At 49.9% G+C, this 16770-nt stretch overlaps 1 protein-coding gene across 4 annotated transcripts in view; it reads left to right on the forward strand.

Moving 5' to 3' along the window:
- Positions 1-16770, forward strand: part of Scn5a (sodium voltage-gated channel alpha subunit 5) — a 96186-nt gene that overhangs the window by 57174 nt on the left and 22242 nt on the right. For 2 of the 4 annotated variants that reach the window (XM_045136518.1, XM_045136519.1), the window contains exons 17-19: positions 808-969; positions 4869-4989; positions 5623-5777. In XM_045136518.1, the coding sequence (XP_044992453.1) occupies positions 808-969; positions 4869-4989; positions 5623-5777 (438 nt within the window). The remainder of the gene's footprint in view (positions 1-807; positions 970-4868; positions 4990-5622; positions 5778-16770) is intronic. The other 2 variants (XM_045136520.1, XM_045136521.1) reach the window with 1 other exon arrangement.

Here is a 16770-nt window from a genome sequence, read left to right on the forward strand (position 1 = left end):
GGCTCCGGCTGCCCCTGCCTCTGATGGTCCCAGAGGTTGTAACAGTGGCAATGGGGAGGGAAGCCATGGGTTACCAGGCCCTCAGCAGCTTCCTCAGGCACAGAGGTGGAATTCCGCCTGGCCCTCCTTTTCCCCTTTCCTTTCTTTCTCTTGGCCTGTTGACTGACTCCCTGGGGCCAGAAGGGTGTGTGGGGGGAGGGGGTGTGGGTGTGTGCGTGTTATATACACCCACCTTGGGGACTTAGGGAGCCAGCATGTCCTAAGTGGATCTGACAGCACTGGTGAGATGGACATTGAGACCCAGTGATACACATTCGAGGAATCGGAATAGGGGCGATACGGGCTGGAGAGATGCCTCACTGGTTAGAGGGGCTTGCTTGTAAAGCCTGATGACCCAGGTTCAATTTCCCAGTGCCCATGTAAAGCCAGATGAACAAAGTGGCACATGCATCTGGAGTTCGTTTGCAGTGGCAGGAGGCCTGGCACACCCATACTCTCTCTCTCTCTCTCCCTGTCCCTCTCCCTCCCTCCTTCATAGGCAGGCAGGTAGGTGGATAGATATTAGAAGAAGGGAGATAATGTGCTAGGCTGGTCAGGGGCTCTGTCTAGCTATAGGTCTTTGGCCTGGACCTACCCGGAACCTCCCAGTCGCCAACCCAGGACCCCTGCAGAAAGGGTCTTTGATAAGACGGAGATGCATTGAAAAAGCCAGGAGACACACGGCACAGCCTGAAGTCCACAGAGCCACGGCCCTGGAGACCCTCTGACTGGGTGTGTAAGCTCTCTCATGGGCTGGGATCTCTTCAGCAGGAATCCCAGCCTGTGTCCGATGGCCAAGAGGCCACCCAGGAGCCCAGGGCCTGGAGCCAGGTGTCAGAGACCGCCTCTTCCGAGGCTGAGGCCGCCACGTCTCAGGCAGTCGAGCAGCAGCAGTGGGAAGCGGAGCCCCGGGCCCCAGGGTGTGGTGAGGTAATGCTCGCTTTTGTCCCCAAAGTCAGCGGGGCCCTGCGGCTTGGGCTGGAACCACGCTGCGAGGGTCCCTGGCACACGCCCACATTTGCTAGTGGGAGCCACCGCCGCCGTCACAGGCAGCATGGGAGATCTCCGTGCAGAGGAGGGTGGGTAACTCCTGTCATGACAGGGCCAGACGATGCACTGTCCAAGGCCACAAGAACATTCTGGAAACACCTAACCCAGGACTCCGAGGCAGGACTGACCCAGCACCTTGTGTGTCCGCCTTCTCCTCATGCTCTGTCACTGTGTCTTGTACTGTTGGGCAAGCGCTTGTCCTGTGACTTCCCCCATCCACAGAGGACTTTAGGGAGCTCTGAGGACAATTCTGGCCACACAGGTCACCTGCTGCCCCATACCCGAACTAAAGCAGGGCCAAACTGGAGACCCTCCAAGCCTGTCCTGTACCAGATCTGATCTGATCAAACAAACAAAAGCTTTCCTTTGGATTCACACCTGTTATAGTTACCTTGTCGTTGCTGGGAAACCCAGAGCAGTTTTCAATCCTGCTTACAGTCTTCAGGGGAAGATTGATCATGGCAGGGAGAGGATGGTAGAGCTGAGGCTGGGCATCACATCTTGCCATAGCAGCTGGCAGAGAGCAGCAAGAGAGTGAGTTGAGCTCTGGCCAGATCCCACCCCCAGCAACACGCCTCCTCCAACGAGGCTCCACCCACCCCCCAAATTGCTACCAGATGGGGACTTAGCATTCAAAACACCTGAGGCTATGGGGAAAATCTTTTTCAAACTACCACACTGCTCTTTCAAACTGGGGAGTTTTCATGTGAAAATCTGCATTTCTGACTTCCTTTGATAACTGGGGAGAGGTGTCACCCTGCTGGACAGAAGTGGTAGCTATTCCCCTGCCTCCACCAGGAGGCCTCTCGTTTCCTGAAGGGCCACGTGCCTGACTACAGGCATCACCTGCCTGGCTCCATTGTACATTTGAGATTGCAGCCCTTGAGCCAACAGCCTGTGGCCTGTTCACCCTCCACTCTTGTCAAGCACATGGAAGGTGGAGGCATGTGTTCGGAAAGGGCTGGGCGCTGCTGTCTTGCAGCCCGACCTCACTCCTCAGCCCAGTGCTTGAAACTTCCCGTCTGTGGGATCGGCCCTGGGAGGCTGCGTCATCACGGCCAGTGTGGAGCACAAGGGGCCTAGTGGAGTCATTGTGCTAACTGTGAAGTCACTGACACGGTCACTGGACGGTCCAATGCTTGGAGTCACAAGGGAGAGTGTGGACCTTCAAAGGAGTTTTGAAATTTTTTCCTTCTCCGTTTATGAAGGGGGCTGTAAAAGTGGAGAGAGATGCACTGGGGTTTTCATGGGGAAAGCACTTCTGAGCTGGGGATGTAGCTCAGTTGATTGAGTGCTTTCCTAGTGTGCATGGAGCCCTGGGTGCTATCCTGAGCACGGCATAAGCCAGATGTAGGAGTGCCCACGGGCACTTCTACCCTGAAGATTGCATGAACCAGACGTAGTTTGCTCACTTGCAGTCTCGGCACATGTTAATCTTCCTCCACTATATAGTGAGTTCAAGGACAGCCTGGTCCATACGAGACCCTGTCAAGAGAATAGAAGTGGAAAGAAAAGGAGAGGCTTGGGCGGGGGGGGGGGGGGGGGCTGGAGAGAGGGCTTAGTGGTTAAGACGCTTGCCTGCGAAGCCACTTTCTAGATCCCACGTAAGTCAGATGCACAAGATGATGCAAGCGCACAAGGTGGCACATGCATCTGATGTTCAAATGCAGTGGCTCAGGCCCTGGCATGCCTATCCTCCCCACCCTCTCTCTCATAAAAATAAAAAAATAAAAAAAGGAGAAGCTGAGGGAGATGCCTTAGTGGAGGAATAACAAACAAAAACACATGTATGACATCCCAAGTTTAGATCCCCAGAACCCACATAAAGCCAGGCACAGTAGCAAGGATCTGTAACCCCCATCTTCCTGTGGAGAGATGGGGAATGGAGACAGTTTCCTCCCCAGAAGCTCGCAGTTCAGCTACTCTGACAAACACAGTAAGGAACAAGGGACCCTGCCTCAAACAAGGCAGAAGGTGAGGACCGACACCTGAGGTTGTCATCTGACCTCTGCACGCACGCCATCACACTCGGACCCCCATGCTCATACAAACACAGACATAAAAAATAAAAAAATAAAAAAAAAAAAGGTGCCAGGCATGGTTGCACATGCCTTTAATCCCAGCATTTGGGAGGCAGAGGTAGGTGGATCACCATGAGTTAAAGGTCATCTTGAGACTACATAGTGAATTCCAGGTCAGCCACTGCCTCAAAAGAACAAAAAAGAAAAAAGAAAGAAAGAAGGAAGGTAGGAAGGAATAGAGAAAGAAAGAAAGAAAAAAGAAAAGAAAGGTAAAGTAAGGTAAGGAAAGACTCTCTCAGTTACAGTAGGCCTGCCTGACCTCCTCATGGATCTTAGAGCACTTCAGCCTCTGCAGAGAGGCCCTGCGGGTGACCTTGCATAGCCCAGCCTCAAAGCACCAAGACCACAAAAGACAGAGCCTCCTTCCTCCGGCCATTCCAAGGAGCGGGCTCAGCTTTCCCGTGGGACCCGGTCCTTTCCCATCACAGACCTCAAAACTGGAAGACTCGACATGGAGCCCGGAGCACAGTGACTCGTCAGAGGAAGCAGGGAAAGAAGACACAGCCATGGCCAAGGATTCAGCCAAAGGCCTCCTCTCTGCGGAGCCTGAGCCTGCGCTGGCCTGAGGCAGGCACCAGACCAAAGCAGTCCCCAGCTCACCTGTCTTTTCACTGGCTTCCTCAGAAGATCCAGAGCCGGGGATGGGTGTCTTAATGTCTGCTGGAGGGAGTGATCTCAGGGGAACTCAGTAAAGAAGCTGGAGAGGCAGAGGCTAGCCAAGGACAAGACCAGGGTCTCTGGAGTGGAGTTGCCCTGTGGTTTTCTCCCAGCTCAAGGCAGGAGTTGGCTTTTTTGGGGGGTGGGGGGTGGGGGGTGTTCCAAGGTAGGGTTTCACTCTAGCCCAGGCTGACCTGGAATTCATTATGTAGTGTCAGGGAGGCCTCGAACTCTCCGCGATCCTCCTCCCTCTGCCTCCCGAGGGCTGGGATTAACGGCATGCGCCACCACGCCCGGCCCAGGAGTTGGCTTTTTGTAGGTCCAGGGAAGACGCTCAGCTGGGCATTGGCCACCCTTGGGGTGAGGTGGTGACCACAGAGGCATTCCCCGGGATAGCAGATAAAGAGGGAGCCAGCTGTGCAGCGGAGCAGGATGGGTGTTCTGTCTTACTGAATCCTTCCAGCCGCAGCCATAGGCACCCGCACCCAGGTGTCACTCGGGCTATGGGAGACCCTAGAGCCCAGCAAGTTCCCCAGGTCTGGGCAGCACACCCCTGCAGAGTCCGGAAGGACAGGTTGCCGCGCTTTCTGTCTCACACCAGGCCCCACCCCTCCGACACCGGGGTGCGCAGGGCGGGGCGCGAGCATGGGCTGCGTGGCTGGCCTGGGCTCTGCATGTCGGACGTGCAGCCGCGTGCACCCGTGTCCACGCTCCAAGTCTGCTCCAGACGCACGTCCCCGTCCCAGCGCATGTCCTCACTGTGCCCCAGCCGTGTGTGTCTTGTGTCCGGGTGTGCGCGTTCCCATCCCCGTGTTCTTCAAAGCCCCTCACCCCCCTGCACCCCAAACCTAGCAGACGGAAGCTGCACAACCAGGCTTCCCGGGCCCGGCCCTCGCTAGGTCCTGCCTGGCTCGCAGGAGCCCGGCGCAGGTGCCTGACCACCCGGGCCTGGGACGGCCAGGGTGTGTGGAGTGGGGGTGAGTGGGGGCTCCAGGCTGCTGCTCGGCCCACATTCAGGCCCACGCGCTGCTTCCCACATAGACCCCGGAGGATAGCTACTCAGAGGGGAGCACCGCTGATGTGACAAACACTGCGGACCTCATGGAGCAGATCCCGGACCTTGGTGAGGACGTCAAGGACCCGGAGGATTGCTTCACCGAAGGTACCTGTCCCCGCACGGCCCCCAGGCCCGGCTCAGACCCACTCAGAGTGGACGGGGAGGGGGTCCAGCCGCCCCTGAGCACTCGGCACGCACCACGCCGCCCCCTGCTTGGGGACACGGGTCTCTCCTCTCTGCGCCTCCTGCCTGTGGTGCGTCACCCCACATCCCCGGCGGGTCTTGGGGAAATACTTGAGGTGCGTGTGCCCTGTGGACATGGTGACTGCCACCTCCCGTGAGTAAGTTGGTGATACGTTTGGAAGGCAACTGAGGGTCGTCCTCATAGGCCCCTGCAGCGTTAGCTCTCGGGGTCCACCCTTCTGAACAGAGCTCAGGAGCCGCAGAGATGGAGAAAACCGCGGAACAAGTACCCCAGGATGGCTTTAACACTTCCCGAGGCTGCCCCAGCGAGCAGAGAACAGGCTGGTCAGCCCCAGCCTCGCCCCTGCCCAGACCCTCTCCCTGGGTACTGCAGAATCCCACCCGAGCGTGTGGCTCCTGCAGGGAGCGCGCCAAGCCCCGCGCCACCGGGGTCCCACGCACTGTCGTCACAGCCTTCTCCCGCTCACTCCCCGGCCATCGGATGTGGGTGCTCCCGGGTCCTGTGCCAGGCCTAACCGTCGCCCTCCCCCGCAGGCTGTGTCCGGCGCTGTCCCTGCTGCACTGTGGACACCACGCAGGCCCCTGGGAAGGTCTGGTGGCGACTGCGCAAGACGTGCTACCGCATCGTGGAGCACAGCTGGTTCGAGACGTTCATCATCTTCATGATCCTGCTCAGCAGTGGAGCACTGGTACCTCCTGGGGGTGCGGGGGAGGAGGGGTGCTGGAGGAGAGGAGGGGGAAGGAGGAGAGGAGGGGAGCCGGAGGAGAGGAGGGGAGCCGGAGGAGAGGAGGGGAGGAGGAGGAGAGGAGGGGTGCAGGAGGAGAGGAGGGAAGCAGGAGGAGAGGAGGGGTGCAGGAGGAGAGGAGGGAAACAGGAGGAGAGGAGGGGTGCAGGAGGAGAGGAGGGGTGCAGGAGAGGAGGGGTGCAGGAAGAGAGGAGGGGTGCCAGAGGAGAGGGGGGCTGGGGAAGGAGGTCTCCAGCTGGAGCACCAGGTCAGAAACCGGGCCAGAGCCTCTGCTGGAAACGTGCTCCCCTGGCCCGTGGCTCATAAAGGCAAATGCCGCACCCACAGCACGTATGGGGCCCGAGCAGAAGGACAGGCTGAGGCCCTGCGTCCGGCCCGACTCCTGGTTCAATGAGAGGAAAATAGCATGCCCCGGCCCTCCATCATCTCCCAATGGGGCTCTGGGGACACGCCCACCTGCCCACTGGGTGTCTTGTGGGACCTCAGAGTGCAGTGGAGACTGACACAGCGGTAGCCGCACGTCCTCGGCCTTTCGTGGGCTACAGGCCGAGCCACATAGCCGGCATACCGTCACATTCCATGCCCACCTCAAGTTCGGCGAAGGCAGGCGGTAATTTGCCCAAAGCCCCACCACTCCGAAGCCATGCATCTGGCATGAGGCTTCAGTGAGGTTCTAGGCGCTGGGAAGATGGCTCAGTGGGGTAAAGCACTTACCGCGCAAGCGTGAGGACCCGACTTTGGATGACTCCAGTGCGCATGGGCAAGGATAGGCGCGGTGGGGTGGGCGTGCCATCCCAGCACTGGGAAGGGGGAGACAGGGCGTCTGGGGTTCCCTGGCTAGCTGACACAGCCAAGCAGTGACTTCCAGGGTCAGTGAGAGACCTTGTCTCAAAGAAGGCGGAGAAGCCATAAAGGAAGACGCCCAGCGTTAATGCTCGTCCACATTTGTGCATTGGCACCCACATGCACACACTCACGTGCACACACACACACACACACACAAATAATAATAAATCAACAGTTGCTTGTAAACTCACCTGGTTTCTGGTCCAGTGAGGCACTTGGGGGCAAGGAGAGGAGAACGGAGCTGTGGCCTCAGGGGCCCCCACTCTCATTGAAAAAACTAGATTCAGTAGATGAGATATCAAAAGTAGAGCTGAGCAGGACTGGAGAGATGGCTTAGTGGTTAAGATGTTTGCCTTCAAAGCCAAAGGACCTCTGTTCGATTCCCCAGGACCCACGTAGGCCAGATGCACAAGGTGGGCGCATGCATCTGGAGCTTGTTTGCAGTGGCTGGAAGCCCTGGAGCGCCCAGCCCATTCCGTCTCCCCCCCTTTCTCTCTCAAATAAATAAATAAAAATAAAATATTAAAAAAATAAATGAATAAATAAAAAATAGAGCTGAGCAAGAATAGATCAGCAAAAGCCTGGTGGCCTGGGTTCCATTCCCCAGTACCCACATAAAGTGCATTCATCTGGAGTTCCTTCCTTTGCTGTAGTAGGAGGCCCTGATACACCCATGCCCACGTGCGCACGGTCTCCCTCTCCCTCCTTCCCTCCCTCTCTCTCTCTTTCTCTCCTTGCAAATAAATAATAAAAAGATTTAAAAAAAAAAAAAAAGAATAGACTCTGGGTAGTGGGAGGTCAGAGGTCACTGGGGCAATTAGGAAGGACTCCCTGGAGGAAGCAGATAGAACTCCACATTGGAGTACAGGGCAGTTTGTGCTGCCCTCCAGACATGCCCCCCCCCATCCGGCTTGCAAGAACCTTGCTCCGATCTCGTAGAACCCCTTGTAAGAAGAGATGAGCCAGCCCTGGAGATGGTGCTAGAAGAGAAGGTCCTGGTGAGCAGAGAAGGGTGCAGGTGACCAAGAAGATAAAAGAAGTGGGGAGCAGGCTTTGTTGGTGACATAGGAACCCCAGTAGAGGGCGGGGGGGGGAGCGGGTGCCGCATGCCTTTAATCCCAGCGCTCGGGAGGCAGAGGTAGGAGGATCGCCATGAGTTCCAGGACACCCTGAGACTACAGAGTGAATTCCAGGTCAGCCTGGGCTAGATCGAGACCTTACCTCGAAAAAAAAGAAAAAGAAAAAGAAAAAGAACCCAGTAGGGAGCAAGCTCCATGGATCCAAAGCTCCATGCTCCACCGTGTCGTCCGCTCCTGTCAGGACGGGCTGTGAGAAGGAACCTCGGCTTTCGCATCTGCACCCTAGGCCTCCCTCCTCACCCCGTCCTGCCCCGCCCGGCTCTGGAGCGGGCCTGGAGCCATGCCTTGCAGCCTGCCTGCTGTTTTGCCATCAGCAGCCAGTGCCAAGTCTCCGTAGGTTTCAGAGAAAGATGATTTGACAATATGTTAAACAAGTTTTGTTTGGAAACAGCCACAAACAAGGGCAGTCAGAGCCATTTAGTCTGTGCTGTGCAGGAAAATCTCAGGCTGGCATAAGTGAGGAGGAGTTTTGGCAAGCGCCCGGCAAATCTAGTCAGGGTAGGCAGCCAGGCCGTGTTGTTAAAAATCCCTGTCGATGATATATTGGGGGAAAAGAAATCTGAGTGTGTTATTTAAAGTTAGAAAGTTGACAGAAAGCAAACCATATCCCTTCCAAATTGCTGAAGAGAATTTGTTTTTCTTAGAGAAAACAGAGATCTTAACAAGAAAAAAAGGAAAGTGACGAGGAACTATGAAATCAGAAAGCAGGAAAGAATGTGACCAAGCAATTTGAAACCTGTTCTAATAATAAGTGTAACTGGATAAAACTTATCTTTGAAAAGGAAAAGACTTTTGAAAAACACATCACCTGTGAGCTCTCAAATGACAGACCCAAAACAAGATGCCTTGGAAATACTAAACATGGAACAAAATTTATTTAGGTTGAATATCCTTTACCCAAAAATGCTTGAGTCCAGAAATGTTTTCAGATATTGGAGGTTTTTTCATCAAACAAAATCGTCTTGTGATAAGTTCATGGATGTTCAATAAATAAATTAATAAACAGCTGGACATGGTGGCACACGCCTTTAATCCCAGCACTTGGGAGGCAGAGGTAGAAGGATCACCAAGAGTTCAAGACCACCCTGAGACTACATAGTGAATTCCAGGTCAGTCTGGGCTAGAACAAGACCAAACCTCAAAAAAACAAATGTAAATAAATAAACAAACAAGCAAAAAGATGATAAATAAAGGTTGAGGTGGTGGCTCAGCAGTTAAAGGAGGCAGAGGTAAGAGAATTGCTGTGAGTTCGAGGTCAGCCTAGGTAGAATGAGACTCTACCTCAGGAAAAAGAAAAGAAAAGAAAACGTTATGCCAGTTCTCATACTTAAGACTCACTACGTAGGAATCATGATGCAGAAATCTTGAAGGAAACAAGCAGTAAGGGATCCTGTAATAGACCTAGAAAATTAACTATGTCAGAGATCTATTCTAAAATGTCAGAATGGTGCATGCTAGGGAATCTATTTGCATGAATAGAAAAAAGATTTAAAACGTACAATTATCTTGATGAATGCTTGTGTAAAAATCTGGTAAAAATAGAAATAAGGCCCTTAACTTCTAGTATTTCATCAGTGGTAAAACATATGAATCATTTTCATTGAAGCTAGGAATATGGGGAATCGTTTCATTTTCATTTTACTTATTTATTTGCATGGGGGCATATCAGGGTCTCATTCTGCAGTCCCAAAGTTAGGAATATAGAAAAGACCATTTAATTACTTTTTAGCTGTTAGTTATTATTTTACAGTAGCCACTAAGTCCTAGCCAGTGCATTGAGCCAAAACTACTAAATACATTGTGTGAAAATGGGAAAACGGAGAAACTGAACCAAGACAGTCAGTTGAATGTAAAATCCTGAATTAGGGGCTAGAGAGATTGCTCAGTGGTTAAGATGCTTGCCTGTGAAACCTAACAAACCAGATTTGGCGTCTCAGTACCCAATAACAAACCAGATTCGGTGTCCCAGTATCCAATAACAAACCAGATTTGGTGTCCCAGCGCCCACATAAAGCCAGATGCACAAGGCGGCACATGCATCTGGAATTTGTTTACAGCAGCTAGAGGCCTTTGTTCACCCATTCTCCCTGTGTGTCTCTCTTCTCCCTGTTTCTCTTTGCTTGCAAATAAATACCTTAAAAAAATGAGAATGAAAGATAGGGTTGTGGGAGATCGCTAGGTGGTTAAAGGCATTTGCATGCAAAACTTGCTGGCCTGGGTTCAATTCCCTAGCCGCCCACACAAATAGTAGTGCAAGTGTCTAGAGTTCATCTGTAACAGTAAAAGACTCTGATGCACACATCTATGCAGGCCCGCACACGCATGTGCAAATAAATAAAGTCTTTTTTTAATAGGGGATGGGAGATGGCTCAGTGGATAAAATGCTTACTTCTCAAGCCCATGGACTTGAGTTCAGATCCTCAGACACCACCAAGAAGCCAGAAACCATAGCAGGTACTGTGATCCCAGCGCAGTGATGTGTGGTGAGATGGGCGGAGGAGGCATGAGAATTCCCCGGAGGCTCAGGGGCCAGCTCGCCAGGCACACACAGTGAGCATCACCGAGAGATGGGGACAAGGCGGGAGGTGGTCTGTGGTAGGCAGGCGCTCACACTCACATCCACACACAAACGCAAATACAGTACAGATAATAGAAATTGAGAAATTGGGGCTGGAGCGATGGCCCAGCAGTTAAGGTGAATACCTGTAAAGCCTAATGATCTGGGCTCAGTTCCCCAGTACTCACATAAAGCCAGATACACAAAGTGGCACATGCATCTGGAGTTCATTTGCAGCAGTTGGAGGCCCTGCCATGTTCATTCTTTCACTCTCTCTCCTGGCAAATAAGGAAATAAAATATTTTTTAAAAGAGGAAAATGAGAAATTGGGATATAGCTCAGTGTTAAAGTACTTGCTCCCCAATATTGCAAATAATAATAACAATGTATCATTATTTTGTATAATGTTAATTCACAGAAAAAAATTTAAACCCATAAAAAACACTAAATGGCCAATTATAGACTAAGTACACAAAGAATTGCCCTGTCATTATTGTTTTATGCTAACAGAAACAGTCTCATCACAACTAACATTTCTCAGATATTCCTTACCTTTCAGGCACTGAAAATTAAAATAACTGGAAATAATTTAGCAAGAGATGTATGTAAGAGAAGTCGGAGCTGAAGAGATGGCCCAGTAGTTAAAGGCACTTTCTTGCAAAGCCTAATGGCCCAGGTTCAGTTCCCTAGTACCCACATAAAGCCAGATGCACAAAGTGTTGCATGCATCTGGAGTTCATTTGCACTGACAAGAGGCCCTGGATGCCCATACTCACTCTCACTCTGCTCACAAATTAAAAAAAAAAAAAATTTTAAACTTACAAAAGGGTTGTACATGAGGTGATACAATATGAATTCAAAACTTACAGATAATGGTTAGCTCTATCACTCATCTTTTAAACCCTTTTTTATACACAAATAGTTTTGGTGTTCTTTGGGGGGGTTGTTTTTGGTTTTGTTTTTGCATTGAGGTTGTAAAAGAATTTATCATCAGTGTGGTAGCTTATGTCTTTAATTCCAACACTTGGGAGGTAGAGGTAGGAGGATCACCATGAGTTTGAGGCCAGCCTGAGACTACATAGTGAATCCCAGGTCAGCTCAGACTAGAGTTCAGACCCTACTTCAAAAAACCCAAGAAGAAAAACATGTTTTATCATGATTCTTTTTGCTCCAGTGACTTTAAGACAAATTAAAAGTCCTAAACTCTGGGAAAAAAAAAATCACAAAAGTGCAAAGGAGATGACTCAATGGGTAAAATGCTCACTGTGCAGGCCTGAGTACTGGAGTTAGGATCCCCAGCACCCAGAAAATGCCCAGGGGTCATGGAGGCCAGCCTATAATCCCAGTGCCCAGAAGGCAAAGACAGAGCAAGCTGGTTAGCTAGAGCCACTGAATCGATGAGCCCTGGTTCTCATGAGGGACCCTGACTCAGTAAGGTGGAGAGTATTGGAGGAAGACACCTGATTACAACTTCTGGTCTCCACACGCATGCACATGTGTGCCTTCACGCATGCATGCATGCCCCCCCCCCCACATACACAAAAAATTATAATAAAAAAGACCTGTTGAGACAAAGGAAGGGTAGGACTCCTTACAACGTGCTCCTCCAGACACAAAATGGCCTGGCTATCCATGCCCTCAGTGCCTGACACTACCTACACAAGACCATCGTAAGAGGAGGAAAAGATCATGACATCAAAATAAAAGAGAGACTGAAGCCGGGTGTGGTAGTGTACGCCTCTAATCCCAGCACTAGGGAGGTAGAGGTAGAAGGATCGCCATGAGTTCAAGGCCACCCTGGGACTACATAGTAAATTCCAGGTCAGCCTGGGTTAGAGTGAGACTCTACCTAGAAAAAAAAAAAAAGAGAGAGAGAGAGAGAGAGAGACTGATTGAGACGGGAATGGGATATGATGGAGAGTGGAGTTTCAAATGGGAAAGGGGGGGAGGGAAGGAATTAACATGGGATATTGTTTACCATTATGGAAGTTGTCAATAAAAAAATTCAGGGCTGGAGAGATGGCTTAGCGGTTAAGCGCTTGCCTGTGAAGCCTAAGGACCCCGGTTCGAGGCTCGGTTCCCCAGGTCCCACGTTAGCCAGATGCACAAGGGGGCGCACGCTTCTGGACTTCGTTTGCAGAGGCTGGAAGCCCTGGCACGCCCATTCTCTCTCTCTCCCTCTATCTTTCTCTCTGTGAAATAAATTAATTAATTAATTAATTTAAAAAAAAATTCAAAAAGACCCATTGAAATGCATGTGACATTAATTCAGGATTAGACAGCATCAGAACAGCTGATATATAAAAGGGGATATATAAATAAGGCTTAGCATGGGTTCCAACTCCCGCAACAAAAGAAATGAAACAAAATATCAAGTAGAAAGGTCTGAAATAGATTTAAGTAAACAGAGAACTATATGACAAAATTGACTTTAAAAAATCTATTATTTGGTTTTTTGCAAGGAGAGAGAGAATGAGCATGCCAGGGCCTCCAGCCACTGAAAATAAACTCCAATGCATGTGCCACTTTGTACATCTGGCTTTACACAGGTACTGGGGAATCAGACCCAGTTACATTAGGCTTTGTGGGCAAATGCCTTAACTGCTGAGCCATCTCTCCAGCCCCCAAATTGACTTTTGATCAGTGGACTTTTTGGTGTGTGTACAGCATGTGGGGTGTGTGTGTGTGTTATGCCTGTGTGTGTGTGCAGGTACATGCACCCCATATGCATGCATGTGGAAGCCAGAGGAGAAAACGAGCCATCCTCCTTTATCACTCTTTCACCTTATTCCCTTGAGGAGTCTCTCACTGAACCTGGAGTTGCCAGTGAGCCCTAGGGATTCCCCTGTTTCTGCGCCTCCCCACAGTACCGGGTTACAGGCATGCACAGCCACACCTGGCTTATGTGGACGCTGGGATTCGGTAAACTGACAACAACTGAAATGTACAGTTACCAACTAGTTCAGTGTGCAAATATTGAGGCATCATGCTTCTCTAATGACCAGCAGGTGGTGACACACGTTTTCATAATAGTGAACAAATGGAAGAAGTAATTTCTCTGGTTTTCTTGGTTGGCTGGATAGATGGATGGATGGATGATGATGAATGGATGAATGGGTGGGTGCATGGGTGCATGGACGGATGGATGATGGATGATAAATGGATTATGGAGGGATGGTTGGATGGGTGGCGAATGGATGGATGGATAATGGATGGTGAATGGATGGCTGATAGATGGTTGGACGGATGTATGTTGGATGGATAAATGGTGGAGGAATGGATGGAGGATGGATGGTCAGTCAGTTGGTTGGATGTATAGATGGTTGGGTGGATTGATGGTTGGACAGATGGGTGGTGGTTGGTTGGATAGGTGGATGGATGGATGATGGATGAATGGATGGGTGGTGGTTGTTCATTGATTGGTTGGTTGATTTTTTTTTTTTTTTTGAGGTAGGGTCTCACTCTGGTCCAGGCTGACCTGGAATTAACTCTGTAGTCTCAGGGTAGCCTTGAACTCATGGCGATCCTCCTACCTCTGCCTCCCAAGTGCTGGGATTAAAGGCGTGCGCCACCACGCCCGGCAAAACTTTTTTAAAATTTTTTTTTTTTTTTTTGAGAGCGACAGACACAGAGAGAAAGACAGATAGAGGGAGAGAGAGAGAATGGACGTGCCAGGGCTTCCAGCCTCTGCAAACGAACTCCAGACGCATGCGCCCCCTTGTGCATCTGGCTAACGTGGGACCTGGGGAACCGAGCCTCAAACCGGGGTCCTTAGGCTTCACTGGCAAGCGCTTAACCGCTAAGCCATCTCTCCAGCCCTTGGTTGATATTTTTAAGGCAGGGTCTTGCCATGTAGACAAGCTTGCCTTGAACTTTCACTGTTCTTGCCTTGGCCTGTCCAAATGTTGGGATTATTAAAGGTATGTACCACAGTGTCTGGTTGGAAAAGTAATTCCAAAGAAAAAGTTTATCTTATAAGTATATCTGATAAGATCATGTATATGTTTGTACACAAATACATGCACGCATTCCCAAGAGTATTGTCAAAAGGAATGCTTGGGCTATAGAAATAACTCCGTGGCTAAGGTTCTTATCAGTAAAGCCTAATGACCCAGGTTTGATTCCCCAGTACCCAAATGGAGCCTAATGCACAAAGTGGCACGTGCATCTGGAGTTTGTTTACAGCAACTACAGAGGCTCTGGAACACCCATATTCTCTTTTCCCTCTCTCTCTCTCTCTCTTTCCTCTCTCTCCTCTCTCTCCTTGAAAATTTATACACACACACACACACACACACACACACACACACTCACCTAAATATTAGCACTGTTTGGATGTGCCAGTTTTGATATATTTCTATGTATTTTAAAATTTTGTTTATATTCATTCATTCATTCATTTCTGAGGTACTGAGAATTGAACCCAGGGCATCATGCAGACACTCTACAACTGAGCTACATCCTTAGCCTGTATTTACTTATTTTATTTTATTTTATTTTATTTTATTTTATTTTATTTTATTTTATTTTATTTTTTTGAAATAGGGTCTCACTTTAGCTCACACTGACCTAGATCTCACTCTGTAGTCACAGGCTAGGCTTGAACTCACAGTGATCATACCTTTGCTTCCCAAGTGCTAGAATCAAAGGCATGCACCACCACATCAAGTTGTATTGAGTGATTTTTTTCAAAAGAAGCACACATTTTTATTTCAGAAACAAAATGTATACGCACACATCTACACCTGTTATCTTGAAGCACTCCTAAGTCCACTTGATGACTGAATTATACCACTATGGTGTCCACAATTATAATTAGCCCTACCTTTGCCTCAGCAGTGATGCTAACAACCCTGATCAGGGATCACTGTAGCTCAGCAGAGGCCCTAAAGTCAGACGAGGAAGCCCAGGGGTGACAGGAGGAGGCCGCTCCCCGGGGCCCTCAGTGACGTGTTTGGTCGCCTAGACAGGGAGCCTCAGAGCACAGTGGATGGAGAGGTGACAGAGGAGAACAGGGACAAGTGGAAGGCTGGGGACGAGGGCAGGTGGACGCTGGCGAGCTCTCCTGTTAGCTGAACAGGGATGCTGGCGTGGAGGCAGGAATGAGGAAACCCAGAGAGACTCACAGCTTCGGGGATCTTACAAAACGTTTGCCTTTGTTGTGTGTTATGGTCAGATCCCAGAGCCTCCCACTTGCCCAGCAAGCTCTGGGCCTCTGCCAAGCATCTGATTCCTAGATTCTGAGATGAGCCTGAATTCCAGAATGAAAACTACATTTGGGCATTGATTGAAAATTTTGCTTTAGACTAGCCCTTGCTGGGCTTCTGTTTAAGTGTGTGTGGTAAAGGGAAGAATTCAGTCATTTTTGGAACTGGAGGCCAAGACAGTTTCCTATGAAAAATAGCGAACTTATGGGCTGGAGAGGCCAGGGGGCTCAGCAGTTAAGGCGCTTGCCTGCAAAGTCTAAGGACCCAGGTTCGATTCCCCAGGACCCACGTAAAGCCAGATGCACAAGGTGGCACATTCATCTGGAGTTCATTTGCAGTGGCTGGAGACCCTGGTGCACCCATTCTGTCTCTGTCTGTGTCTCTATCTATCTATCTATCTTTCTCTTCTCTTTTTCTCTTCTCTCTCTCTCAGAGGTCCTTGCAAATAAATAAATATTTTTAAAAATAGCCAACCATATAAGGTAAATAACATGAAAACAAAATAGAGTGAAAACAAGAAGTTTTTGTATCCAGCGGAGAGCTGAGCTGAGCTGAACCCACATACTTTGTCTTAAGGTTAAAATGGGTAAGTCTCAGAAAGGCTAATTTTTTTTGTACTTTTTAAATACAATCTGTTCTGTTGATTTCAGTCCCCTTTCCACCCCTCTTCCTCCTCCCAATTCCCTTCTCCCCTGTACTCCCCCCCCACTTCAGAAAGGTTAAATTTTTTTAATTTTATTTATTTATTTATTTGAGAGCGACAGATACAAAGAGAAAGACAGATAGAGGGAGAGAGAGAGAATGGGCGTGTCAGGGCTTCCAGCCTCTGCAAACGAACTCCAGACGCGTGCGCCCCCTTGTGCATCTGGCTAACGTGGGACCTGGGGAACCGAGCCTCGAACCGGGGTCCTTAGGCTTCACAGGCAAGCGCTTAACCGGTAAGCCATCTCTCCAGCCCAGAAAGGTTAAATTTTTAAAAATCTACTTTTTATTTATTTATTTTACTGTCCTAGGGATTGAACCGAGGGCCTTTAGGATTCTAGGCAAAGACTGTGCATGCCACTGAGCTACATCCTTAGCATTAATTAGTTATTATCTTTTATTTTGAGACAGGGTCCACTATCTCTGTCTCTTTCCTCCTCTCTCCCTCTGTCTCTGTCGGCTTTTTTCTTTCTCCTTTCTCCCTC

Source organism: Jaculus jaculus, chromosome 17 (assembly GCF_020740685.1).
Source record: "Jaculus jaculus isolate mJacJac1 chromosome 17, mJacJac1.mat.Y.cur, whole genome shotgun sequence".
NCBI classification, from domain to species: domain Eukaryota; kingdom Metazoa; phylum Chordata; class Mammalia; order Rodentia; family Dipodidae; genus Jaculus; species Jaculus jaculus.